The following is a 27,712-nucleotide window of genomic DNA, read 5'->3' as shown; positions in this document are numbered from 1 at the left end:
AACATTTTAGAGGAAAAAAAATATTCAAAATTAAAGCATTTTCTTACTGTCCACAAAATGGTTTTTCTTACAGACTAATTCCCAGGAAGGTTACCATTACTTTAGCTTACTTATAACATATTTCAGTTGTCATTCCTAAACCTCTCTACAGACTTGTTCTGCCTCTTTGATCTCACTTGTATGTATTCCTTGCCCACTGAACTCACTAATCTAGTTTGGCAAGTTTAAAGTTTAGCAAATCAGGGAAAAGTTACTTTACCTCTTCTACAGTTCTATGTCCCACCATTCTCTTTTTTTCATAAACTTCCTAATATTGCAATCTTTCCTACTTTGTCTTCAGCATTCAATATAAACAAAACAAAAAATTAATTCTATTGAAGGTTATACTCCAAATACATTATGCTCAGTGATTAGGCAGACTTAAAAGTTTCTAATTGTTGTATGTGGTTTTACAATTTTTCCCTACAAGCAACAAGATTTGTCTTACCATACCCTGATAGATACTTGGCAAGATACTGACGGTTAACTGGGAATTTAGTAAGCTCCACCACCATTCAGATTATGGCTACTATGTTTCTTTTCTTTTCTTTTTTTTTTAACATTTATTTTTTGGAGACAGTGAGCGGGGAAGGGGCAGAGAGAGAGTCACAGAATCCAAAACAGGGTCCAAGCTCTGACCTGTCAGCACAGAGGCGGACACAGGGCTTGAACTCACAAACTGCAAGATCATGACCTGAGCCAAAGTCAGATGCTTAACCGACTGAGCCACCCATGTCCCCCATGGCTACTATATTTCTAAACATATGAAAACCATAAAAACCCACTAAAGAGAAAAATATTTTCTACTTCTAGCACTGATAAATTGATACTTGGCAGCCATTAGTAAATCACAGTAGTAAATATATTAACATTAATGTGGGGAGTAAATCACACTAGAGAATACACTAAGACATTCTAAAATCAAGCTACAAAAATTGCTGATATAAGAGAGAATGCTTATAGAAAAGGAAATGTGTTTTAAAAAAATCCTTTATCCAACAAGTTATTCTTCATCTACTCTTACTTTCTAAATGGCTACAATTCAGGCATTCTTAGGAGACAAGCAACTTTGGGTTTAGAAGACAAACTTTAAAATCTAAAAGTCATTTGTCAAGGGTTAGGACAACTCTGTAGGCCAATTCTTTAGAGATACAATTCTCTACTCCTAAAAACACTAAGGTTGTGATTGTGGAAAAATTGTAGAATAGAAACTGCTTAGCAGCTTAATTTTTCAAAATTATTTTCAAGTGCTTTTGTGTCCTAAATAATCACAAAATCAGAGTAAGTTTGGTGGAATTAAATCAGTACAAAACTTTTTTATACACTCAGCATTGTAAGAACCAAACTGAATCTTTTTTGTTCTTATAACAGCTAGGTGACTCCCAAATTGAGTCATTTATACCATATTTCCCTGGAGAACAACATGGCCCAACACACCACATGTCCCACTTAATCTAGTCCAAACGAGTAACATAACGTGAGAAACTGCACTGTGTAATTCCTTTATTTTCTGCATATTAGTGCTTTACCAACACTACAACCATAAAGAACACAATTCCAAGTACTGTACTTTTTAGTTTGGGGAGATCACAGTCTACAGACTCATTTACTTATATTAGACAAGATTAACCTCATTCAAAAACTTACTGCAGTTTATAAATTCACATAAATACAGAAATTGATGCAATTAAACAAAAACTTCAGGATCTTTTTTAAATTCTAGATTGTAACTTTTTTCTGCAGGCTACAATTACCTGCCCCGTGATTACCAATAGTTATGGTTCAATTTAACTACATCAATTATCCACCTTTTATATCCTTCAAGAAAATGTAAATGAAAATTACAAGTTCTTACCAAAAAGTTTAGGGTTTTCCAAATTTCAAATATTTGCTTCCCCCCTCCCCCCTTCAGTTAGACAGTTCAAATAAACTAAAAATAACCACCACATCTCACCTGCAACATTCAATAGCAATCACTTGATGTATAAAATTTTAACTATGCTCCCAGGTATTTTAAAACACACAAAAAAAATGGCTGCCTATCAATCTGTCTGTCACAAGTTAGAAATACTACATTTAAGAATTAAGATGAGGGTTTCAAGTTTCCTCCAGTTTAGGCATTTATACCTTTGTGCTTGTCTTGTCTAAGGATGTTACTATAGCATTGATATTTGTATAACCCATGTTTATATACCTTAAAATGCAATCACTTAAAACACTTAAGAATTAAATTTATGGTGGAGCTTTGGGAATTTTAAAAGCAACTAAAATGTTCTCGGATGTGTCTGTCGGCTTGATTTCTAGAGATCTTTCTAAAGCAAAACTGAGAACTCTGTACCTTAGTTGCATTTTGAATTCAAAAATCCCTCTGCACCATCAGGAGCCTACAACATAGCACCTTTTCTCATCTGCTTTAAGTAAAATGTTTGTCAAGAGTTTTACTTTGAATAGTTAACTTTTTGTAGCCTTATGCTTCTCATACATCTTTGGTAAAAGCTCCGTTATACAATATGGCCAAAGCACGAAGGACCAATACTGTCCAACTATGTACCATGATATCCCGCTCCATTTTAGTTTTCAGACACCCTCATGAACAAAACCCACTCTATCTTCTCCTGTATACTGCCTTTGCAGTCTACATTTCTTAAATTCCCTATGTTTAATTCCTTGAGGATCTCTAAAATTAATCCTTAAGGCTATATGAGAACCAGATGCTGCTCACAATTCTGTATGAAGCATTAACATTTGGTTCAAAGTATCAATCATAGTGGTCTCAATAACCTAGTTACCGGTCCTAACAAGCTAAGCAAGTAATCTTGCTAAGACCTGGATATCACCAGTGAGCACAATGCTTACCCTTGAAGAAAAATAAGTTTACATTCATTGTCATCTGTAGGTTCGTTTTCTTCATCCTACTTCCCCTTTGTCATTCCTCAAGTCTACACATAATTCATTCATCACATTTCCTTCCTTAAAGGAGATAGTGTATTAATGAACCAACAGGATATCTGACTTACTCTTTGTATGAGTTAATCCTACAAACAGAGGATTAAATACCTTTTTTCATAAAACATCTTTTCCAGTGTTCTAATTAATGGAGATGTGGATCACTCATCTATAAAAAAAGACTTCTATCTTCAGCTTAATCACTTGCTCTAACGTGAAAACAGGAATGTGTTTTTCCAACTAGGTAGAAGGTGTATTTAATTTGAATTGTTAGATGCTTTATTAATGGACAAAGTAAACATTCTAATAATTTTTTTAACTATTGGTCTTAGATATTCGAAACGTGGTAAAGTATATATTCCAGTTTTGCCCCAAAGTCACGTAAGATATCTACAGAGATCTCATGTGTGTGTGGCATACACCATTATTGCTCCACTTTCTGGAAAAAGTCTACTTTTAAAGTTAAAAAAGAGGGAAAACAGCAAAGTTGCTAACTTTGCAGTGAAAAAAAACCTGTGTTCTTGACGGGTTACACTTTCGTATCTTTATGCAGTGTAAGTTGGCTATGTAATAAGGAACTTGAGCTTTATCCCTACTCATGCATGATGTATGTTTCAGAACTTAATAGCTGACATTTCAAAAAACTTCTTACATTACCTGTTTAACATACTGATGTGCAACTGGAACATATTACAATGATATTACTCATGATTTGCCACTGTAGGCTAAGTTTACTACACTGGTCTTAGATATAAAAGGTCACATTTGAAATTACTAAGTTAAAGGTAAAACTCAGAAGGGAGGGGTAAAGGCCTTAAATATAAAAGACAAACGGCAGTTTGATTAAGCAATAATTTTCAGTTTACTAGATGAAACAGACTTGCAACATAGTCTGCATGAATGCAAAATAAGCCATCTACAGCAAGTGATAAGGAAACTGGGCAAAAAGGAAAAAAGCATACATTGCAAAAAAGATTCTCTCGAAATAAAAAATCAAACCATTATTATAAAGGACTTTACCAAAAACTGCTATATTTCCCCCATCCCATTTGCTGGAAGTCATTAAGAGCATCTAGCACTTTGTGTTCATGGCAAATGTCAGATCAGAGCTTCCTAACGCAAAGCAAAAAAAAAACAAAAAAAAGAACAAAAAAAAAAACAAAAAAAAGAAACAAAAAAAGGAAACCCCTAACCCCCCCCCTCCCCAACCGTAGAACAGTAACTCCAGAGTTCAAATTCAAAAGAAGAGAAAGTGGCAATTGAAAGAGGTGATGGTGGCGATAATCCTATGAATGGGTTTTTGATTTCTCTCCTTCCGGGGGATAGGTGGAGAATGCTCATTAGGATTTGTAGTTAGAGGTTAACCATGTGAGCCCCTCATAGAGTCCATCCCCTGAGGTGGCACAGGAGGGCTGCACATACCAGTTCCTGTCCCGAATCCGGGTCAGGCCCAGTTTCTCCTGGATCTCGTGGGGTTTCATGGCATCAGGCAGGTCCTGTTTGTTGGCGAAGATGAGGATTATGGCGTCCCTCATCTCCCGGTCATTGATAATGCGGTGCAGCTCCTGGCGGGCCTCGTCGATGCGGTCGCGGTCGGCGCAGTCCACTACGAAGATCAGACCCTGGGTCCCGGTGTAGTAATGCCGCCAGAGCGGCCGGATCTTGTCCTGGCCGCCCACATCCCATACGTTGAACTTGACGTTTTTGTAAGTCACCGTCTCCACGTTGAAACCCACTGTGGGGATGGTGGTCACCGACTGGCCCAGCTTCAACTTGTACAGGATTGTTGTCTTGCCGGCCGCGTCCAGGCCCAACATGAGGATCCGCATTTCCTTGTTCCCGAAGATCTTGGATAGCACCTTCCCCATCGCGTCGGAGGAGCCGGGGCCGGGGGCATTCAGGTGTCCCGGGTCCCCTCAGCCAACAACGCCGCAGCCGCCGCGAAACCGAAACGAAGCCTCCCGGCCGCGAGGGCGCCCGTGCGGCCTGCGTGGGAGTCGCCTCCTCCTCGGGGCAGAGGCCCGGGCTCGCGACTCACTCGGGCATCACCGACCGCACAACTTGATTCCTCCAGACGCCGCTGCCGCCGGGGCCCTGAGTCTGCGCCGGGAGAGCCGCCGCCCTGCTGAGGCGCGGCCCGGCCCGGAACTGCCCTTCCCCCCGCGAGCGCCGCGCGAGCGCCGCCGCGGTTCCCGCTCCTCCGCCGTCTCCTCACTCCGCCGCGGGAGACCGAGGCCCTCCGGCCCGCCCGCCGGTCCACCAGCACCGGGCTCACCGACCCAGGCCACCCGAGAGTCAGCGCGGCTCCGGCGCCTCGTCAGGTCATTGATCCTCGCGGGAACTTGGTGCGCCGCCTGCAGAGACACAGAGAGGAAGAAGGGAGTTACTGGCGGAGCACCAGAGGGGAGCGGAGGCCGAGGTGGCCCGCTTTCCCAGCTCAGTCCAGGAGGTTACCTCCAGCCGCCGCCCTGAGCGCGGGCTCCCTCTGGCCTCCACCTCCTCCTCCTCCCAGCTCTGCCGCTGCCGCCGCCGCCGCCGCCGCCGGAAAAGGCGCCGAAGAAACCGCCTCACTTCCCCTCCCGATCACGCAGGCGCAACAAGGCCGACCGTTCAACGAGAGCGACCTCTGTAAGGAGAGCGGCCCGCGCGCCAAGCGTCAGGGGCGCCACGCGCGGAGGGGGCGGGGCTACGGCGGCTCGGAGGCCTCGTGGGTGCGGCCAGACCCTAGACCCGCGAAACTCGGACTTTGACCCGCGCCCACCTGTCGCTACAATAGCGGCCCCAGTACCTTCTGCGTTTCTCTTCCGCGTGCTCTCTTCATCCATCCCCCTCGAACCAGAGGAGCAAATCCACTGGGGAGCTCTACAGGGTGGGGCCGCGGGCAGCCCGCTCCCGCGGTCAAGGCCTCCCCACGCTTGCTACTTCCAGACCTGTTCTCAGACGTCGGTGCCCGCCGTGTGCACCGCGAGTTCCCTCCGTCCCGCCCCAGCCGTCGCGCGTCCTCAGTCTCCCAGGAAAGCCCTACAACAGCCTGCTGTTACAGTCCTGCTGTTTCTGCGTCTCCCCCAACTCCTCCTTGGCCTCCCTTATCCCTCGTGTTCTGTTCATTTCTTGAAAGACAAGTGGGAGGCCCGTGTTTTGTGTGGAATCTGCTAGACAGCGCGGCGCTTTTACTAGGCTTGGGTTACCAATGAAACCCTTCTTGTGAGTGTTTGAGCCCTGTCTTTTATATATCTCTTCAGGACCCGTCCACGTTACTTAAAAGTAACAGTGTTACCAAGAGTTCCCGTGCCTTGGCGCATTTTCAGCTTTTTAAGGTGAAAACTTTTCCTGTTCAAGTATTTACGTCCTTTTAGTGTGATAAGCGGTAACTTCTCACCCACACTCTCTTGACTTTAAGAAGCCTAGTGATAATAATCTTAGCATACCGTTTAGAATCAGAAAGACTAACTAGATCTAGGCCTGGATCTAGGCATTTAACCTTGCTAAGTTTGTTATCTCATGTGTAAACCAAGTGTAATGCCGACCTTGCTCTTTGTACTCTGTTGGAGGGTAAATAACAAAATGTTTGTGGAAGACTTCAGGAAACCTTTTTTGTATCAAATGGTTAGAGATAAAGTTAGAGTTAAAGCTAGGCGAAAGCTTAAAATAAATGAACCAAGGGGAGGAAAAACAGGAAATAGCTTTTTTTAAAAAGGAAGATGCTATAACAGCGTAGGATAACATACTTATTTCACAATATAAGAAAACTTGATAATGGTAGATTGGTTGAATAACTTTATAAGCTCCAGCTAAAATAAACTTACTGGAGTTACTAATATTCTGACAATGGTCTAATTTACTTCCCATCTGCCTTAATAAGCGCTGTCATAAAACTGAAAGAAGGATTTTGGAGTGAGAAGATTAGAGTTCAAAGGGTTGCCTTGCGTTTTATAGCTGTGAATCCTCAACCTTCATAAACTTCATTTGCTTTATAAAATCAGACAAAGAATGATCGCTAACAAAAACAGTCACCATTTATTGAGTGTTAGTTATGGCAAACACTGTACTAAATACTGTACTTTAAATATATATTTTTAATCTGCACAGCAACCGTGTGAAGTAACTTTGAATATTATTAGTATTCTACCTATGAGGAAGCTCAGGGACAAAGAGGATAAATTGTTTTTTGGAGGTCATAGCTGAGATTAAATCATGAATCTACAGGACCCTCTCTTAACCCCCACATTATGCTGTCTCCCTGACTACCTCACATAATTCTTTAGAATCTCAATTACAGTATTTTTAAAGTACTTTATAAAGTGCTACAGTACTGTTATATTTGATATGTATATAGTTACATATATATTGTTATATATTTATATTTATATGTGGCAAATAGAGGGATTGTATTTTGTTGCATTCCAACATAATAGTTTTTGACAGCAGATTCCAGTTTTTCCAAGTTGATGGGAGATTGATCTGCTGGGCTTGGATTTATTTTTCAATGGAAGGAGTGTTGTAATGAAAAACAGAAGCAGCTTGAAGACTTAGCATCTACCTGGCACTGGCACTGTGTTAGGGCTAAAAAGTTTATTTTTGAAAGCCATCTTCCATTTATATTCCACCAGAATGCAAGCTTCATTGAGGCAGAGACCTTATTTTGTCAACATAATGTCCCCAGGGATATCATCATTTGAATGAATGAATGTCATTTATACCACACAAATAAGACCAAACAAAGAAGGAAAGGGATATACTATTTTTGTCTGGGGTTAGAGTATTGGATATCTAGAGTGGGTCATCATACAATAAATTATTTTAAGTAATAATCGTAAACAATATAATGGCCAGAAAATACAGTGAACATTTTAACTTTGTATATACAATCATGGCAGTTGAAAAGTAAGTGAATTTCAATAAAACAAAAATATCTGTAAAAAGTAACAATTTAGGCAATTATTAAATCATACCATTGATGAAACATTTTCTTGATTTCTTCTTGAAAGAGCAATTCAAAAATAGTAAATTTAAAAAATATTATTTCCATTCTTTGAAATATTTTACACATAAACTAAAATATGCATTTATGAAACAAAGTATTACATTTCTCAATATGTACCTTGTTTCACTCTTTTAAGTTTTAAACACAAATGAATGCTCCAACACTACAGAAAAATTGATCTTTGCTTTTTAACTCAAAGCCTATAAGTGAAAAGATTTCTCCAGTTTACCTAGAAACAAGGCTCCCCTTTCAGAAAACACCATAATTTCTGATTTGTTGAACAACCACATACGTTGTCTTATGATATTCCTGACTAACATACCATGTTATACGAAAAAGATTTACTTATAAAAATGGCTTAGGTTTTTGCTTTTCAAATAAGATGAACGAGTCTGTAACAATAGCGCCCATGCTATTTACCCTATTTCTGAATTCCTAAAGCTCTTAATCATTCATTCTGTATGACTAAGTCATATATTTCTTTTTATCCCGTGCAGTGCTAATGACAATTCTGATCATACAGTGAGAATGGTCAGACTACATACCTGTTTCAGGAAGATAGCATCCCTTGTTTATGGCTTCATTTTGAGCCCTTAGTCTAGACGTACCCATCATTGAGCTCTATCTAGTTTAAAGAAGACTAGAGCCCCAGGAATACTATTTGCGGTAGAAATAAAGAATAAATAAGCTATTATAAAGCATATCTTTAGAAAAATTTCTAATCCTTTCCAACCAAAACACTGAGGCAGGAGAATTAGCCCTCCCTTGGTATTATACATATCTGTTTATAAGCTCTCTAAGAGAGGTTTCATGTCCTTTTCATTTTTGAACCCTAAGTCCCTACCATAGTACTGGGCATATAGTAAAATAAAGTCTCAAATATTTAAAAAAATTTTTTAACATTCATTTTTGAGAGACAGAGCACAAGTGAGGGAGGGGCAGAGAAAGAGGGAGACACAGAATCTGAAGCAGGATCCAGGCTCTGAGCTGTCAGCACAGAGCCCAATGCGGGGCTTAAACTCACAAACCATAAGATCGTGACCTGAATCGAAGTCGGACGCCCAACCAAGCCACCCAGGCACCCCAAGTCTCAAATATTTTTTGATGATAACGTAGTGAAGATCAAGACTCTCAAAAATAAAACTAAAAAATCCAATTAAGACAATGAAAACAATTTTAATTTGTAAGTATTCTTGGTAACTTTAATGGATACAAATATTTAAAAATATTTGAAGAGACACTGGGAACCAAAATAATAGTTCACTTGTTTGTCCTCTTTCTGTGTTCGCTAAGAAATCACTTTCTAGTTCTTCCTCTTTAACCAGAAAAAAAGTTATATTCCAATCAAAACCTTGAGCTATGCCTGAGTACGAAGACTTCATCTCATTTTTAGCAATATTAAAAGTGAAAATGATAAAGCTAAAAACACATTGAATTATAGTTGATATTTTAGCAAATTGCTTAATAGTCACTGCTTCAGACCACAAAAAGAAACACTGAGGCAACATGTTCTAGTGGCACAAGTGAATAGAAAAGGCTGAATGACATCCTTAAATTACTCCCAACACTCCTTGATTAGGTTTAACCTGGGTAAGTTATTCATCCTCACTGATCACCATTTTGTTCTATTTCTGCAATGGAGACATCTCTTAATTGATTAGGGCAGTATTTATTTTTTCCCTTTAGAGTTGAAAGAGCTGAGCCACTGAGAAGGGTAAGCTACTTTCTTAAGATGAATAAAATGGTACAGAGGAGATTCAAATTAAGATTTTTTTTGATCCAAGTCTGGTGTTCTTTTTTCTACTGTACCAAATAATTGTGTGAACTCAGTAAGCTGGACTAGATCAATAGTTTTCAGCCCTGGCTGCATATTAAAATCACCTGGAGCATTTTAAAACTGCATAAATGCTTGGGTCCCACCCCACATCAATGAAGCCAAAATATCTATGCTGGAAGTTCTACCCACCAGTATTTTTTTTAAGGCCTCCTTGAGTGATTCTAATGTATCGCCAAAATTGGAAATGACTGAACTAATTGCTAACTTCCCTTCACATTAAAAAGTCTATGAATCCTGAACTCTACTTATTTTGTTATTCCTCATCCCCAAGATACATACCTCCACCCACAATTTTTTGCATAGTATAGTGCAGTAATACTTTAATCACTGGTATAACTTACCAAGATATTAGACCTGTCAGAAAAAGGCATAAATATTTCTGAGATTCTTGTTAAAAAAGTATTCTGAAAATATGCTAACATTATAGCCAAAGTTATTGAATTATTAATGGAACCACTCTCAACTAGTCAGCGCCAATGAAAAGAAAGTAAGATGGAATACTTGGCAACCATAGGATGATCAAATTCATAAGCTCTAGATTAACTTGTCTGTGGATACTTGCCATTTGGCTGCTCAGTATGCAAATACCTCTCCTATTTGATTTAATCCCAAACTAGGTAGAAGGGAAGAAGAAGGCGGGCAAATAGATGCATTCCTTTTTCTATCTCCCTGGTAGCTAGGGTTTGGGTAAGTGGGCTCAACCACTTAATTAATCAATGTCCTACTACAGACTTTGAATTTTGAGAGATTCAGAATTACAGAGTTGCTGTGACAAGAGCCCAGAGTGACTGAGTCCAATAAGATGGTGGCAGAAGTGCCAATGGCAACAAGTGTTATAGTAAAAGCACCAGAAAACTTTTCTGTGGCATAGTCTCAACAGGGCCTTTTCTCTGTCTCTACAATCTTCCTGACAATTCTTTGGTCTCCTAATATACTTCCAATAAAATTATTTTCAGTTCAAGTTAACCATGGTCAGTTTGTAAATAAGAATGCTGAATGGCAAATATTTTAATTTAAAGAATGAAAAATAAAATCTTTGACTAGGATATTTGGGTAGCTCAGCTGATTAAGCGTCTGACTTGATTTTGGCTCAGGTCATGATCTTACAGTTTGTGGGATCGAGCCCCAGGTCAGGATCTGAGCTGATACCGTGGAGTCTGCTTGGGATTCACTCTCTCCCTCCCTCTCTGCCCCTCCCCCGCTTGTGCTTGTGCTTTATCTCTCAAAACAAATAAACATGAAAAAAATAATAAACAAATGAGTAAAAAATTTTTAACATTGTGCAAACTAGAGATCTGATTATGCTAGTAATTTTAGCATTATGTGGCCATTTGGAGATGGAGTCAGACGAGTAGAATTCTAGAATCATCATTTCCAACCAGTTAAAGTTGTGTTTTTTTTCATGGAAGTACATGACTATCATTTTTATATCAACCCTTTGAATTAAGATTGTTGGAGTGGGAAACATTTCATTTCCTGGAGATAATCATAACATTTCCTGTTAAGAAGAAGCATATAGAGGAGCCTGGGTAGCTCAGCTGTTAAAGCGTCTGACTCTTGATTTTGGCTTAGATGATGATCTCACAGTTGTGAGATCCAGCCCCACGTGGAGCCCCACATCTCTGCCCACACCTCTGCACTGGAAATGGAACCTGCTTGAGATTCTCTCTCTCCTTCTCCCCCTGCTCCTCCCTCATTTGCGCCCACCCCCCTCTCTCTCTGGCGGAAAAAAAAGAAGCATATCATGTCAGAAATATGGTTTTAGGTATCAGGAAAGTATTTTTAAGCTAAAACAAGATTATTATTTCTGTCTAAACTGACAAAGAGTGCAATATTGATTTTCTGAAAAAGTTTTGTTTTGTTTTTTTTTTTAAGAACAGAGCAGCTAAGTCATTCAGATTGCTTAACTGAATCCTCCAAGCTTTGTAATTAAGTAATAAAACAACAGTTTGTGTGTAGTGTTTACAGTAAGAGTTGTCGGGCTCTGTACTATCAGTTACTCAGATGTGTTGTTATTATACAATAACATACTGTATGGCTGTGTGTTGGTATGGATAGTGTGCTCTTCAGGAAGATATTCAAGGGACACCAAATAGCTGAGGGCTAAAACTAACCTTGTTCTATCTTTATGGTGGTTCCAGCTTTAAATTTCTTAATTTATAGGCTTTGTTTTTTGCTTTATCTTGTTTTGTTTCTGTTTTGTTAGTTTTCTCCTGTTGTTAGAGATATATGAAGGAAACGGCATGTAAGTAAAATACTGACCTCTGATTGATGAATGAGTCACAATGGTACTAAACAAATAGATTTACTGATTTAAAACATCATGCAATATTAGCTCTTTATATTAGTTTTTTTTTTCCTTTAGCATAGTATTCTGCATTTGATCTGCCTTACTTCCTGACTTGCTGGTAAGGGATTCAGCTTCTCAAGGAGATCTTTCTAATGGCCAAGTTGGTGGTGAAAGCAAAGATGAAAGAACTTTCCATGTTACAGGACCCAGAGAAAAAATTAATCGTCCAAATCTCAAGAAAAGGTGGTAAGCCACTAAATTTAAAACTGTTTATGGATTAGAAACCAAATAAATAAGATGATTTTAAATGCCACACAGTGCCGCTTCAGAGAGAGAACAAATGAATGAATATAAAAATGAGTGAGAAAGAAGAAGAAAGGAAGAAGAAAAAGAAGGGAGGAATAAAGGAGAAAAGGAGATAATTGTGTTGAAAAAGGGAGCTTGGCAATCTTGTAAACTGATACCTTAACCTAATCCAAACCTAGCTCTGGGTTAGAAAGGAAAGATTCCTTAGAAAAACATAACCAGGTAGACTAAGATGAGATTTCCTCCTCCATAACCTTCTTTTATTTTGCTTCGTGTACACGTCATAGGCATACCAAGAACAAACAAGGGAGCAGTTTTTGCTGTTGAGTACCTTTGGACTTTCAGTATACAACTGTCCGTAGTAGGTCCTATTCTAAGATACAGTTTTGAGCATAGTGTCCAAAATTTACGTGTGGAAATGGTTGTAAAATCCTAGGTAAATGTTGCACTAAAACCAATTTAACAATGATTTATCTGGGCAAAATTTATGGGTTTGTTTCCTTTCTGTGTTAAGAAAGATTTATGTTTCAATAGGCTTAGAAAGACACCTACTGGATTGTGTGTCCACAGTAATAGATAATATAAACCTACTAAGCCAAAATCTGGCTTCAGGGTAACATTACAATTTCACAGACTGGAGTCTAGAGTGCTATGACCCTCTCTGGTGAACTAGGACAACAGTGCTCATGGTCTCTTCACTGTGGAAGGAAGGTCAGCTACCCAGTGTGCCACCTTCCCAAACTAACTAGATTATTGCTGGAAAAGGAAAGTTCTAGAATTCTTGAAGCAGTTTCTGATATTGGGACTTCATTTTTTTCTTTTATTTCTTTTTATTAAAAAAATTTTTTTTAATGTTTATTCATTCCTGAGACAGGGAGACAGAGCGCAAGCAGGGGAGGGACACAGAGAGAGAGGGAGACACAGAATCCGAAACAGGCTCCTGGCTCTGAGCTGTCAGCACAGAGCCCAATGCGGGGCTCGAACCCATGAACTGTGAGATCATGACCTGAGCCAAAGTCGGACGCTCAACCGAGTGAGCCACCCAGGCACCCCGGGACTTCATTTTTAAATGTAAACACAGGTCTTTCCGCTGCTTATATCTTTTTGACATTATAAGTCATGAATTCAACGTGCTTACCCAGTAATAACCTTGGTTATATAAGGTTAACCTGAGACTTTATAACAATTTGATATGGACACATCCTTAACAGTATATCAAAGATTCTAGGAGTAGAACAAGTTTCCTGATGCATATGGGTGGAATAGAGGCATAAGCCTATGCCTGGTGCATAGGATGTCTTTGGAAACAGCCACCTGCCCCCCTTCCACAGGAATATAGGAGTAGATTCCTGACAGTCCTGGTTTTTCCATGAGACTCTTCAACACATACATTTCTGGTCATACCAGTTGGACCACAGGTAGATTCATTATTCTAATTGGCCAATCAGATTCTCATTCCTGAGAATTTAAAATCAGATGTGAAGAAGGGCCATATTAGTCTGTCTCTTCCCAGTGGATCCATATCCTACTAACTAGGGACTGGGTCACGGCCATATTCAGCTTTGAGTATTGGGTGGCAGACAGAAGTTAGTCTTCAGGGACAAAGAAGAAAAAACCAGATGTACAGAAAGGAGCAGAGACAAAACAGATTATTTCCTAGGTTCCAGTGCACAGTTCCAGGCCCTTCTTGGTGTCTGTCTGCATACCAACCTTTGAGTTTTATGAGACATCCTGTATCTTTGTATAAAATTACCTTTCCTCTTGCTAAAGGGAGCTCCAGTAGGATGCTGCTACTTACAAATAAAAGTACGAACTTTACAAAATATGACAATGTAGTGCATAAGCAAAAAAATTTTTAAAAGTAAAGTAAATGTATCAAAGTTGCAGACTTTCATGCCTTATGAAGAATTATATACGATATACAAATATCTAATGCATAGTAACTGCCATCACTGTTGCATAATAAAACCACATTAGAATTAGGGTGGGAACAAGTAGCCTACTGGTAAATCTAATTCATTATATAAAAAGCTCTAAACAAGTCTGTAACCTGGTCTTTTGACCTCTCCCTGAATTGCTTTATAGAGCTCTTCGAATAATTTTTTTAAGTTTTTATTTATTTTTATTTTTGAGACAGCATGAGCAGGGGAGGTGCAGAGAGAGAGGAAGACAGAGGATCTGAAGGGGTCTCTGCGTGGACAGCAGAGATCCCAATGTGGGCCTTGAACTCACGAACCATTAGATCATGACCTGAGCTGAAGACAGAAAATGCTTAACTGAGTCACCCAGGTGCCCCCAGAGCTCTTAGAATAATTTAATGTATTCTGATACATTATAGCAATAGTTATCTTAATGTGGGAGGAGAAAAGGACATCACAGAATCACTGGAGGAGTTTTTCCATTAGCATCACTTGCCCTAAACAGAAGGCAATTGTAACAATTAATACAATAGACTTCTGCTTCTGGGAAGATGGGGTAGACATACTTTTTCCAGTTCCACTCTCTAAGTACAGCAAAAATCCCTGGACATTACATATTCAACAAGCATAAGAAAACTCTGAAAGACGGAGAGAAGAAAGCAGACTGCAGCTGGACTAGAGACCAAGCAGTGACATGGTAGTGAGTTCCCTGGGTTTGCTTTTTCCTCATATATCCCAGACTTGGAGCTTAAGAAGTCAGAAATGCCAAAAACAAAACAAAAAACTCTAACCAAAGAATGCTCTCTTTAGCCAAAGGATTAGGAAGGGGGCAACCTAGCAAGACAGAAAACTTTTGGAAAATAACCACTGTACTCCAGCCAAACAACAAAGAAAAGACTGTGGCCCTACCTTCACCCATGGTAGCAAAGGCCAGGTGAGTAGCTTAGATTTCCACCTTTGCTGGAATTTCTTTTTCTTTTTTTCTTTCTTTCTTTTTTTTTTTGAGAGAGAGACAGAGAGGGTGCACACTGTCAGCACAGAGCCCGACACTAGGCTCGAACTCACAAACTGTGAGATCATGCCCTGAGCCAAAGTCAAGAGTCAGAAGCTTAACTGACTGAGCCACCCAGGCACTGCTACCCTTGCTGGACTCTTCATGAGGTGCACCACCACTAGGTGGAGTAGAGAATAGGGGCTTTTATCCCCACCAGGGGGTAACAAGCCCCATGCAAACACTTGGTGTTAGTGGAGACCACGTGGAAAACTAGACTTCCACCTCCATTGACAGGAGGCACCCCTTTCTGTCTGCTGGGGTAGAATCAGAAAAGTCCTAGTGGAGAGTCAGTATTTTCATAGTAATAAGGCCACCCCTTCTTCCCAACACCTCACTCATCCCCAACACCCCTCACCACTTGTGGTGTAGTGTTAATGAAAAAAGATGTGGGAGCAGTAATGAGGTATTCGTATCCCTTCCAACCAGGGAGGTATCACTGGAAGCCTGGTGGGAAGCCAGTACTCCCACCCCTACCCAGCAGTAACAAGGAGCCTCCCATTAGGGTGTCAACAAAGTCGGAGTGAAGAACCTGGACTTCTGAACCAGGACTACCTAACCTGGTGGCAATTAGATGGTGCTCCACTTTTCCTGTTGGAGAGGTGTGAGAGGAAGCCAGCTAAAACAGAAAGTTAAATAAGGTCCAGATTGTTATAATATTCAAAATATTCAGATCTCAACCAAAATTCACTTATCATACCAAGATCTCAGACTGAGTGAGAAAGGACAATCAATAAATGCCAACACTACAACGATAAAGATGTTAGAGTTATCTGACAGAGATTTTACGGCAGCCATCATAACATTGCTTCAGTGAGCAATTGTGAACACAGTTGAATCAACTGAAAAAATAGTCTCAGCAAAGAAATAGGAAGTCTCAGCAAATATTTAGAAGATACAAGGAAAAACAAATGGAAATTTCAGAACTGAAAAAATATAATAACAAACAGTTCAGTTGATGGGCTCAACAGCAGAATGATAGGGACAGAGGGAAAAGTTTGTGGACTGGAAGATACAGCCACTGAAATTACCCAATCTGAACAACAGAGAGAACATAGAGTAAAAAACATCAAGAAGAGCCTCAGAGACCTGTGGGACTATAACAAAACTGCTAATGTTCATATCACTGGAGCCCCAGGAGAGGAGAGAGAGAGTAGGGCTTAAAAAGTTCCCTAAGATGTAATATCTAAACACTTCCCCAATTCAGCAAAAACCATAAACCTACAGATTTAGGAAGTTGAAAGAACTTCCAAATAGGATAAATCTGATACACCAAAGCACATTATAATCAAACTTCTAAAACCTGAAGACAAAAAAATCTTGAAAGCAACCAGAGAAAAAAAGCACCTTACCCACAAGGGAAAAAAAAAATTTTAAACAATAGTGAATTTCTTACCAGAAAATATAGAGGCCAGGGGGAAGCAACATAACATTTTTTAAGTGATGAAAGAAAAAAACTGTCAACCCAGAACCCTATATCCAGTAAAATATTGTTAGGGAAATCAAAACATTCTCAGATGAAGGAAAACTAAGAGAATTTCACCAGCAGACCTAGCCTTAAAAAAACGTCCAACAGAAGTTAGAAGTTCTCTAAATGGAAAGAAAAGGAATTTTTTTAAAGGAATCTTGGAACATCAGGAAGGAATAAAGAACATAGTAAGCAAAAATATAGGTAAGTGCAATAGATTTTCCTTCTTCAGTTTTCTAAATTACATTTGGTGATTGCATCAAAAATTTATACCACTATCTGATATGGTTCTAAATGTATATAGAGGAAATGTATTAAAGGCAATTACAATATAAACAGAAGGAACATAAATATGTGCAGCAAAAACTGATAGAACTGGAAGGAGAAATAGATAAATCTACACTTACAGTTGGAGACTTCAGTGCCTCTCTCTTAACAATTTATAGAACAAACTAGACAGAAAATCAGCAAGGCTATAGAACTGAACAGTGGCATCAACTAATAGGATATAATCAACATTTGTAGAATATTTCACCTAACACAGATTCTTACCCAAGGAACATACACCAAAATAGACCATATCCTGGGCAATAAAACAAATCTCAGAAAATTTTAAGGAATGAAATAATACTGAGTATATTCTCCAACTACAATGGAATCAAACTGGAAAATTGGAAAGGTAACAGGAAAGTCTCTAAATGGAAACTAAATAACACACTTCCAAGTAACCTATGGGTCAAAGAGTAAGTCTCAAGGGAAAGAAAAATACATTGAAATGAATGAAAATGCAACATATCAAATTTTGTGGGACCAGCTTCTGCAGTGCTGAGAGGGAAATTTATAGCAATAGAATGCACACATGAGAATGAGAGGAAAAGTCACAAATCAGTAATCTAAGTTCCCATCTTAGAAAACTAGAAAAAGAAGAACAAAATAAATCCAAAGTAACCAAAGGAGGAAATATTAAAAAACAGAAGTTAATAAAATTGAGAACGGAAAAACAATAGAGAACATCAATGAAACAAAAAAGCTGGTTCATTGGAAAAATCAATTAAGGTGACAACCTCTATCTAGCAAGACTGACAAAAAAAAGACACAAATTACTAATATCAGAAATGAAACATGAGATATCAATAGACCCTGCAGATAACAATATGATAATAATAGAATGCTACGAACAACTCTGCACATGTACATTTGACAAATTAAAGACCAATTCTTAAAAAGTTCAAACTACCTCAACACACCTAATGTGAAATAGATAATTTGAGTAGCCCTATAATTATTAAGGAAATTGAATAATTTTAAAACTCTACAAAAGAAATCTGGTGGCTCAGATGATTTCACTAGAGAATGCTACCAAACATTTGAAGACTTTTAGGAAATAGAAGAGGAGGACAACATCCCAATTCATTTTATAAAAGTAGTATTAGCCTGATATGAAAAACAAATAATTACAAAGCTGCAGGCCAATATTACTCATTTATAAAAATGCAAAAAATCTTTTTTAATTTATTTTGGGAGAAAGAAAGTGTGAGTTGGGAAGGGGCAGAGAGAGAGGAAGAGGGAGAGAATCCCAAGTAGGCTACATACTATCAGTGTGGAGCCCGATGCAGGGCTCAAACCCATCAACCGTGAGATCATGACCTGAGCCAAAATCAGACGTTTAACTGACTGAGCTGCCCAGGGGCCCCAAGATGCAAAATGATTAAACAATGTTAACAGATAAAATTCAGCAATATACAGTAAAACCTTGGTTTGTGAGTATAGTTTCTTCTAGAAACATGCTTGTAATCCAAGGCACTTATATATCAAAGCAAATTTTCCCGTAAGAAATAATGGAAACTCAGATTATTTGTTCTACAACCCCAAAATATTCATATAAAAATGATTACAGTACTGTAATATAATACAAAATAATAAAGGAAACACAAAATATAAAGAAAAATAAATTAGCCTTCACTTACTTTTGAAAACCTTCATGGCTGGTGTGAGGGAGACAGAGAGGAGGGTTATTGTGTAGGACAACTTTCACTATCACTAATGGAATCACTGCTATCTATTGGCTCAATGGAATCTTTTCTGCATGGGGGCCATTGTATGTGTTTGCTCGGATGTTGACTGTAGTACAGTATTAATAAACTCTTGTCATATACTGTATTTAGTGTAGCTGGCAATAAGGCAGAAAAGGAAAGGTTCTATATTTAAAGGCAGCCTGACCTAGAATGAAGCCAAGCATTCCTAAGCTTACTCTTGTATGGAAAAGCAAAGGACCGTCCATAGGTGCTTTGAAGTGACAAAAATACACTAGTGCTAGTTGTGGGCACTTTCCAGTGTTCTGAAAAATCACTCATTTCTCCCAAACACCTTGGCCTGAGACCGAGCATCTGAGCATAGGAGAGACGATCACCCACAATCCCACAGCGAGTGAGAGAGAAAGAGAGAGAAGAACCATTGGCTTAGTTGTGATCATGTGATGTTTGGCATCACATACTACTCATATTGTAAGACATCGCTCATTTATCAAGTTAGAATTTATTAGAAATGTTTTCTCATCTTGTGGAACACTCGCAGAACAAGTTACTCGCAATCCAAGGTTTTACTCTCTATATATATTTTTTAAATCCTACTCCAGGGTTACCTGGGTGGCTCAGTTGGTTAAACATCCAACTCTTGATTTCGGCTCAGGTCATCCTCTCAGGGCTCTGAGATCGAGTCCCGCATTGGGTTCTGCTCTGGGTGTGAAACCTGCTTGAGTCTCTCTCTCCCTTTTCCTTTGCCTCTTCCTCTCTCTCTCTCTCTTTCTCTAAAAAAAAAAATCATACATCAATCATGCACCATACACCATGACCAAGTGGAATTTGTTTCAGAGATGTAAGGTTGTCTCAGTATTTGAAAAATCAATGTACTCCACCATATTAGCAGGCTAAAGAAGAAAGCACACAATCATATTTATCAATGCAGAAAAGACATTTGACAAAATTCAGCACCTATTTATGTTTTTTTATTTGTTTATTATTAGAGAGAGAGAGAAGGGGAGGGGCACAGAAAGAGAGAGAGAGGGAGAGAGAGAGAGAGAGAGAGAGAGAGAGAGAATTCCAAGCAGGCTCCACACCGTCAGCACAGAGCCCAATGTGGGGCTCAAACTCACAAACCATGAGATCATGACCTGAGCTGAAATCAAGAGTCGGACATTTAACCGACTGAGCCACCCAGGTGCCCCAGGACCTATTTATGGTGAATGCTCTAAAAAAAAAAAAAAAGGAACTAACTTTCCCAAGTTGCTTTTTTAAATTTTAATTTACAAAAAAACACTACAACTAGCCTTATATTCAGTGATGAAAGACTGAATGCTGTCTTCCTAAGATCAGGAACAAGACAAAGATATCTACCCTCACTCCTCTTATTCAGGATTGTGCTGGAAGTTCTAGCCAGTGTGTTAAGGCAAGAAAAGGAAATAAAAGTCATATAGAATGGAAAGGAAGAGATAGAACTGCCTCTATTTGTAAAAGACATGATTGCTTACATAGAAAAGTCCTAAGAAACCTACAAAAACAAAACAAAACAAAAAACCCTTCTACAACTAATTAGTGAGTTCAGAAGACTGCAGGATTACAAGATAAACACAAAAATGCATTGTATTTCTATATGGTAGTAATGAACGTATGGACAGTGAAATTAAAAATACAATAATGTTTATAATTAATCAAAAAATTGAAATATTTAAGAATAAATCTAACAAAACATGAACAGGATGTGTATGCTAAAAACTGGAAAACACTGGCTAAATAAATCTAAGAATATCTAAATATGTGGAAAGATGTATTGCATTCATGGATTGGAAGATTCAACATGGTAAATTTTCTCCAGTCAATTTTTCTCCAGTCAATTTTCTCCAGTTTAATGCAATTCCTACAAAATCCCAGCAAGACTTTTTGTCATTATAGACAAAATTACTGTACAATATATATGGAAAAGCAAAGGAACTAGAAAAGCCAAACAATTAAAAAAAAATGCGGGAGAAATCAGTCTATTCAATTTCAAGACTTGTTATTATATAGTTACAGTAAAAGACTCTGATCGTGATGGAGGGATAGACATATAGATTAATGGAGCACAATGGAGAATCTAGATACAGACTCACACAAATATGCCCAACTGATTTGTGTATATGTATATATACACATACATATGTATACACATACATACACTGTTTTAAAATATGTAAAACATACAATTTGCCATTTTAACCATTTTTAAGTATACAATTCAGAAGCACTGATTATGTTCACAATGTTGTACAACAAGTACCATCTATTTCCAAAACTTTTCCATCACCCTAAACATAAACTCTATTTCCATTAAGCAATAATATCCTGCTCCCCTCAACTTCTACTTTCTGTCTCTGTGTATTTGCTTGTTCTAGGTACTTCATATAGGTGGAGTCATACACTATTTGTCCTTTTGTGTCTAGCTTATTTCACTTAGCACAATGTTTTTTCAAGGCGCATCTGTGGCATAGCATGTGTCAGAACTTCATTTCTTTTTGTGGCTGAATAATATTCCATTCCACATTTAGTCCACCCCTTCTTCAGCTGATGGACACTTGGGTTGTTTCTACCTTGTGGCTATTGTAAATAACACTGTAATAAACATTGGAAATAAGTAAGTGAGTCTCAGTTTTTTATTCTTTCAGGCATTTACCTAGGAGTGGCATTTGTGGACCATGAAGTAGTTGTATACTTAACTTTTTGAGGAATTGCCAACCTGGTTTTTCCAGAAGCTGCACCATTTTATATTTCCACCACCAATGTACAAGAGTTCCAATTTCTCCAAATTCTTGTCAACACTTGTTATTATCTGGTTTTGTTTGGTTTTTTAAATTATAGCAATTCCTAGTAGGTGTGAAGTGGTATCTTATTTTTTAAATTTTATTTATTTTTATTTTAGAGAGAGAGCATGAGTGGGGAAGTGGTAGAGGGTGGGAGAGAGAGAGAGAGAGAGAGAGAGAGAGAGAGAATCGTAAGCGGACTCTGCACTCTGAGGTGGGGCTCTGTCTCACAACAGTGAGATCAAAACCTGAACCAAAATCAAGAGTGGGACACCTAACCGACTGAGCCACCCAGGCAGTCCTCGTTGTGGTTTTGATTCCATTTCCTTAGTGGGGAATGATATAGAATTCATGGGTAGAGTTCATGAATGAATGCACAAAGGGAATTACTATTTTTTTAATTTTTTTAAAGTTTATTTAATTTTGAGAAAGAGCAGGGGAGGGGTAGAGAGAGAGGAAGAGAGAGAATCCCAGGCAGGCTCCATACCATCAGCTTGAACCCCGAAACTGTGAGATCATGACCTGAGCCAAAACCAAGAGTCAGACACTTAACCAACTGAGGGCCCCAGGGACTTACTATTTTAATAAAATTATCATAAAAGGGTAAATCTCTCTTACAGTTTATATTATTATTATGTTAATGCATAAAAGCATTACTATTAGTTTTGATAATGATAAATCATACCTCAGCATTTGTATATATTTGCCTTGGTTATACAAATACACTTTTGGTAATATATAATATTGTTTATCCATACATCATGGTGACTCTAGATTGTCTCCATTAAGAGAATATTGCAACTAATGTGTAATGGTTTTGTCTTTATTTCTTGCCACATGCCAGACTTTGCCCTCCTTGGAAAATAAGGTATGCCGTACAATGAATTACAGCTCTTTCATTTAGTGAGGGGGTTCATTTGAACAGACACAAGCAGCCTGTTCCTTCAGTACACACAGAGAAAAGCTTAAAAGCTCCCCCCTCCAAAATAAAAGTGAAAGTAGGTTGCTATTTGAACTTGGGAAGGTCTCAGTGTTCTTCCCCCCATTCATGACAAGGGGAGGAAGTCTAGGGGAAGATATTTCCCTCCTCACCAACTCCACATAGGAAAAACCTCAGGATTTTTATATTAGCCATACTCGGGGCCAGCAGTCATGCAAGATTAGATACTTTTCCAGTCATTCCTCTCAGAAATTATGCCCTTTCTCAGGGTCCAAGGTGAATAGACATAAACCAATTCACATTATTTGTTTCATATCAAGCAGATTCATTGTTTCCCTGTTTACACTTTTATTCTCAAAATTAACCTTTATCCCCAATATTAACCAACAGTTAAGACTTCAGGGCACCTTGCATGTGCTCGATAATTAGTTGTTGGATGAGAGTGATTTAAGCAGAGTGTTATCTTGATCGTCTCTCACCTTAGTCAGTGAAAGCAGTATGCAACTTAAAGTACTTGTTTTCCTACCAAAAGCCAGGCTGTTCTGATATATTAACCTGGGAAAATAATTAGCCTTGAGAATAGAAAGTCACAAAAAAGTAAATCAATTTGCCAGTTATTCTGGCTGACCGTGACATTAGCCTAAGTCAACCGAGGCCCCAAAAAAGGAAGCACTCTTCCAAACGCTATCTGATGAAAACATTCTAATACTTTCAAGATGAATAAATTAAATACAGCAGAAAGCTTTTGCCACGCTGGCGTAAAGAATCAATATCTGCGATCAAGTGTTAAATATCAGGATTTGAAGTTTTGGTGTGGGCATGTGATTTATTCCACCAGATCAGAATCAATGTAATAAATAGCCAGGCTCGGATGGAGTTCTACTAAGCTCTAAAACGTTAAAACATTTCCGCAGAACCGTTGGATGAAAGTCAAAACGTATTCAAATTGAAGAAAATAGCACTCCCAAATTTAACTTTTATATTTATCGGTCCAGCGGAGTGACAGCGTGAATAATTTTGCCCACTACTAGGATTTGTTCTTAAGTTTTAAAACCTGCCACAAGAAAAGAGTTTCTGGATATATGAGATATCATTAACCATATTAAAGGCTCTTCCTCCATGTAGGGTGTGCCCAAGAAGTAAACGTTTATTATGTCAAAGTGTTCGTTCTCGTTAATGCATTGTTCGTTTATTAAATGTAATAGAATCAAGGTTAGCCCACAGGGGCTTGTCTCTGAAATGCAAATAACCTAAACTGAGGAAAATCCTGCCGCCTGCAAGTGATCCTCCTGTGGTCAGCAGCGGCGAACCGGCAGCCTGTCAAAGGGCAGGGACAGGTGAGCTTTTGGGGGGATGATGCAGCCCAGTACCGGACCGCCAGATCCTGGGACCCAGGTGGTAGTGAGCACTTTGTCCGCCTCGCCCCCTGGCGGCCGCCCTCGCTTCCCCTGCGGGCCCAGCCTCTCGCTCTCTGGGTAACCCCGCCTCTCGCCTCCTCTCCCCCTCTCCCCCTTCGCCTCCAGCGTTCCCAACCACTTCAGGTCCCTGACCGCCCCCTTCTCCTCCCAGGGCAGTCTCGCCTCTCTCTTCCCTCTGGAGGCCCCACCTTTCCATGAAGTGGCCTCGCCCCTCCCTCCCCTGGTGGCCCACCTTCGTTCCCGGAGGCCCCGCCTTCCCCCTCCCAGGTTCCTCTCCCGTTCAGCAGCCCGGGAGTAAACTTGAGCGATCCTGGCTGGCAATCGTACCCAAGGTGCACCAGTTTTTTTTCTCTGTGACCTCTGAGCCTGCTTTTCTTCTGCCACAGGGAGCCTCCTCCTCGGGTGTTCTCTCGGGCCTAGCAACTGAGGCCTCTTTGGCCCTGGCCAGCCTCAGCCTTGTCGGGTATTCTTGCCTGATGGCTGCTGAGGACGTAAGCTCGGACCTCGCTTGCCCTAAAGCCCTTTCTCCCGACCTGGGCAGAAAGCCTCTTCGTCTGACTCCACGCTCTTCGTCGTTTAGTGTCCCAGAAGGATTAATGTATAAAAGTTTTGAGCTCCATGGAGTGGATTTTTGTGGACGTATGGAGACAAACCATTTGGGATGAGTGCTAATGTTTAATAAGCACCTAAAAATTAACTCATTCAGGTTATGTTTTGAAGAAGCAAAACCTCAAACAGCCAGACAAGACCTAGTTTGTTGAACTATTTACAAGTAAACAACCTAGGGGTGCCTGCCTGACTCAGATGGACGAACCTGTGACTCTTGATCTCTGGGTGCTGAGTTGGAGCCCCACATCGGGTGCAGAGATTACTTAAATAAATAAAAGTTAACTTTAAAAAAACGTGCACATAGGTTAAAACAACAAGGCACAACCTAGATAATAAATGGTGGCCAGGATGTGGAGAAAAGGGAACCCATGTGCACTGTTGGTGGAAATGTAAACTGGTTCAACCATTATGGAAAACAGTATAGAAGTCCCTCAAGAAATGAAAAATAGAGCTACCATGTGATCCAGCAATCCCACTTCTGGGTGTATATCCAAAGGAAGCCATTATCTGGAAGAGACACTTGTACTTCTGTGTTTACTGCAGCATTATTTACAATACTGAAGGTATGCAAACAACCTAAGTATCCATCAACGGATTAATGGATTAAAGAAAATGCTTATCTATATATACATAATGATGGAATATTATTCAGTCTTTAAAAACAAAGAAATCTTGGGGCGCTTGGGTGGCTCAGTCGGTTAAGTGTCTGACTTTTGCTCTGGTCGTGAACTCACGGTTTGTGCGTTCGAGTCCCACGTCCGGCTCTGTGCTGACAGCTCAGAGCCTGGAGCCTGCTTCAGATTCTGTGTCTCCCTCTCTCTCTCTGCCCTTCCCCAACTTGCACTCTGTCTGTCTCTCTCAAAAATAAATAAGCATTAAAAAAGAGACAGGGGGAAGGAAATCTTGTCATTTGTGACATGGATAAAACTGGAGGGCATATGCTAAGTGAAATAAGTTAGGCAGAAAAAGAAAAATACTGCATGGTATCACTTAAATGTGGAATTTTTTTTTTTTAATGTCAAGCTCATAAAAACAAGAGTAGAAAAGTGGTTGAGCAGGGGTTGGGGAGGGAGGAAATAGGGAGAAGTTGGTAAAAGGGTACAAACTTTCAGTTATAAGATGAAAAAAGTCTGAGGATCTAATGTATAATATGGTGACTATAACACTTTAACACTGTATTGCATAATTGAAATTTGCTAAGAGAGTAGAACTTAAATGTTCTTACCAAAGGGGGAAGAAAGGAAATATGTGAGGTAATGGTTGTATTAACTTGATGGAAGGAATCCTTTTAATATATATAATATATATATTCATGTTGTGTGCTTTAAATAGCTTACAATTCTATTTGTAAATTACATCTCAATAAAGCTGGAAGAAAAAGTTACAAAACCTTAAAAAAAAAAGTAAACACCAATTCAGGCTTGTGAATACTTGACTTAACACTGGATGTTATACATATTACTAATCTATAAAACAATGCAGGTAAAATGTATAGAATGATTGAAAACTGGTTAGTGTAATTGACCGTCATTAGATTTAAATCATTATAAGCTATGCATCAAATTGAGAGTCTTATACTGCCACTAAAAGTATATTGACAAATGAGAAAAACAGAACATAAAAGTTTTATTTACAACATAATTATAATAAAAGTGGATATGAATATAGAGGTTGTAGGAGGGCACAGGACTCAAACTAGAAAACCAGACCCTTCTTACAGGAGGTTGAGGCTGATTTGTCCAATCAGGGTAAGCTGCAGATGCCTATAGCTCTTTTTGTTCCTGTCCTTTCTAAGTTCTGGTTAGTTAGGGTTGTCATCTGTAAGCTTCCCTATATCCATTAGAGTATTGAGTATGCTACAATAATAGGAGATTGCCCCCCTCAAATACAGTAATTTAAATGAGACAGAAGCTTAATTCTCATGTAACAGTCCAGAGGTAGAAGTGACCAAGGCTGGCAGGGTGGCTCAGCTCCATTAGGTCGTTAATGGACCCTGGTTTCTTTCCTCTTGATGCTCTGCTATATACCCTAGGATACTTTCTTTATTTGCATAAAGCTGGGGCACTGCTGTGGGTTTGCACTGGCGCCATCTAGCTCTGGGGAAGGGCAAAATAGCAGAAGTAGAGGACAAAAGATTTATTTGTAAGCAAATGATGCAGAGGCTGCAACTATCACTTGCACACATATTCCATTGGTGAGAACTTGAACACGTTTGGTTGTGGGAGAAACTGGGAAATGTGGTTTCTGATGTGGAGAACAGAGGCAAAAAAAAGTGTAGATAAAATTAAATTTCCTTACAACTTGCAGCCCACTGACAAATACTTAAGACAGACTGAGTATGACATTCCTCTAGGAACACCCAACTGTCTTAATGTTAATACTTTACTAGTGGCAAAGAGGAACCTTAGCTTGACAGAAGCTAGGCCTCCAGGATCCTGTAAGTCTTAACATAATGAAAATCCTTTTGGAAACTTTCTTTGTCTCTACTGCCCCAACAAACTTAAAAGTATATAACTGGTTGTTCCTCACAATCCCAGTGCAGCTCTTTCGGCCCACAGGTTCTGTACCCATGCTTTAATAAAACCACCTTTTTTTGCACCAAAAATGTCTCAACAATTGTTTCTTGACCTTTCACTCTTGGACCTTACATCAAATCCCATCAGTCTCTAAGTGGGGTTTCATCTACCCAACTAAATATTAGTAAAAGGTGAGAACAGACAGGGATATTCTGCCACATTTCCCCCATTTCCTTTAAATCAGTTCCTTCTTCAGAGGAGTTCCTTCACTTTGGTTTACACATAACCCTTATTGCTGGCAATCGAAGTACCTTAACTGATAGCTCATTCTTCAGGTCTCAGTTTAAATGACACTTTCTCAAGGAGGCTTACCTGACTACTTTCTCTAAAGTATGTCCCTTCCCCATTCTTGCCATCATTGCTTTTCTGTCAGCACTTTGTTTCCTGAATGATACTTATCACAGCGTATACACTGGGATAAGTACCCAAGTGTGTGTGTGTGTGTGTGTGTGTGTGTGTGTATGTGTTGCTGTTTTTTGTTTGTTTCCCCCAAGTGTC

At 39.3% G+C, this 27,712-nt stretch overlaps 1 protein-coding gene and 1 long non-coding RNA gene across 3 annotated transcripts; one reads left to right on the top strand and one right to left on the bottom strand.

Annotated features, from left to right (window-relative positions):
- Positions 1 to 1,525: 1,525 nt before the first annotated feature.
- Positions 1,526 to 5,594, bottom strand: ARF6 (ADP ribosylation factor 6). Its single transcript, XM_027065673.2, has 2 exons — positions 5,440 to 5,594; positions 1,526 to 5,339 (listed from the first exon to the last, which is right to left on the bottom strand). The coding sequence occupies exon 2, from the start codon at positions 4,851 to 4,853 to the stop codon at positions 4,326 to 4,328; it is 528 nt and encodes a 175-aa protein (XP_026921474.1). The 5' UTR covers positions 4,854 to 5,339; positions 5,440 to 5,594; the 3' UTR covers positions 1,526 to 4,325.
- Positions 5,470 to 27,635, top strand: LOC128316029 (uncharacterized). 2 transcript variants are annotated; one of them, XR_008299392.1, is made up of 5 exons: positions 5,470 to 5,613; positions 6,228 to 6,302; positions 12,172 to 12,342; positions 23,817 to 23,948; positions 24,420 to 27,635. It is a non-coding gene; the product is annotated as an uncharacterized LOC128316029 (long non-coding RNA). The 2 variants fall into 2 exon arrangements; XR_008299391.1 differs by having other exon boundaries at positions 23,817 to 27,635.
- The last annotated feature ends 77 nt before the right edge of the window (positions 27,636 to 27,712 follow it).

This window comes from Acinonyx jubatus, chromosome B3 (genome assembly GCF_027475565.1).
Source record: "Acinonyx jubatus isolate Ajub_Pintada_27869175 chromosome B3, VMU_Ajub_asm_v1.0, whole genome shotgun sequence".
NCBI lineage: Eukaryota > Metazoa > Chordata > Mammalia > Carnivora > Felidae > Acinonyx > Acinonyx jubatus.
The sequence above is the reverse complement of the archived record's forward strand: the minus strand, read 5'-3'. Positions and strand labels throughout refer to the sequence as shown.

Coding starts and splice junctions, on each gene's coding strand:
- ARF6 (XM_027065673.2), bottom strand. CDS start 4,853: ATGGGGAAGGTGCTATCCAAGATCTTCGGGAACAAGGAAATGCGGATC.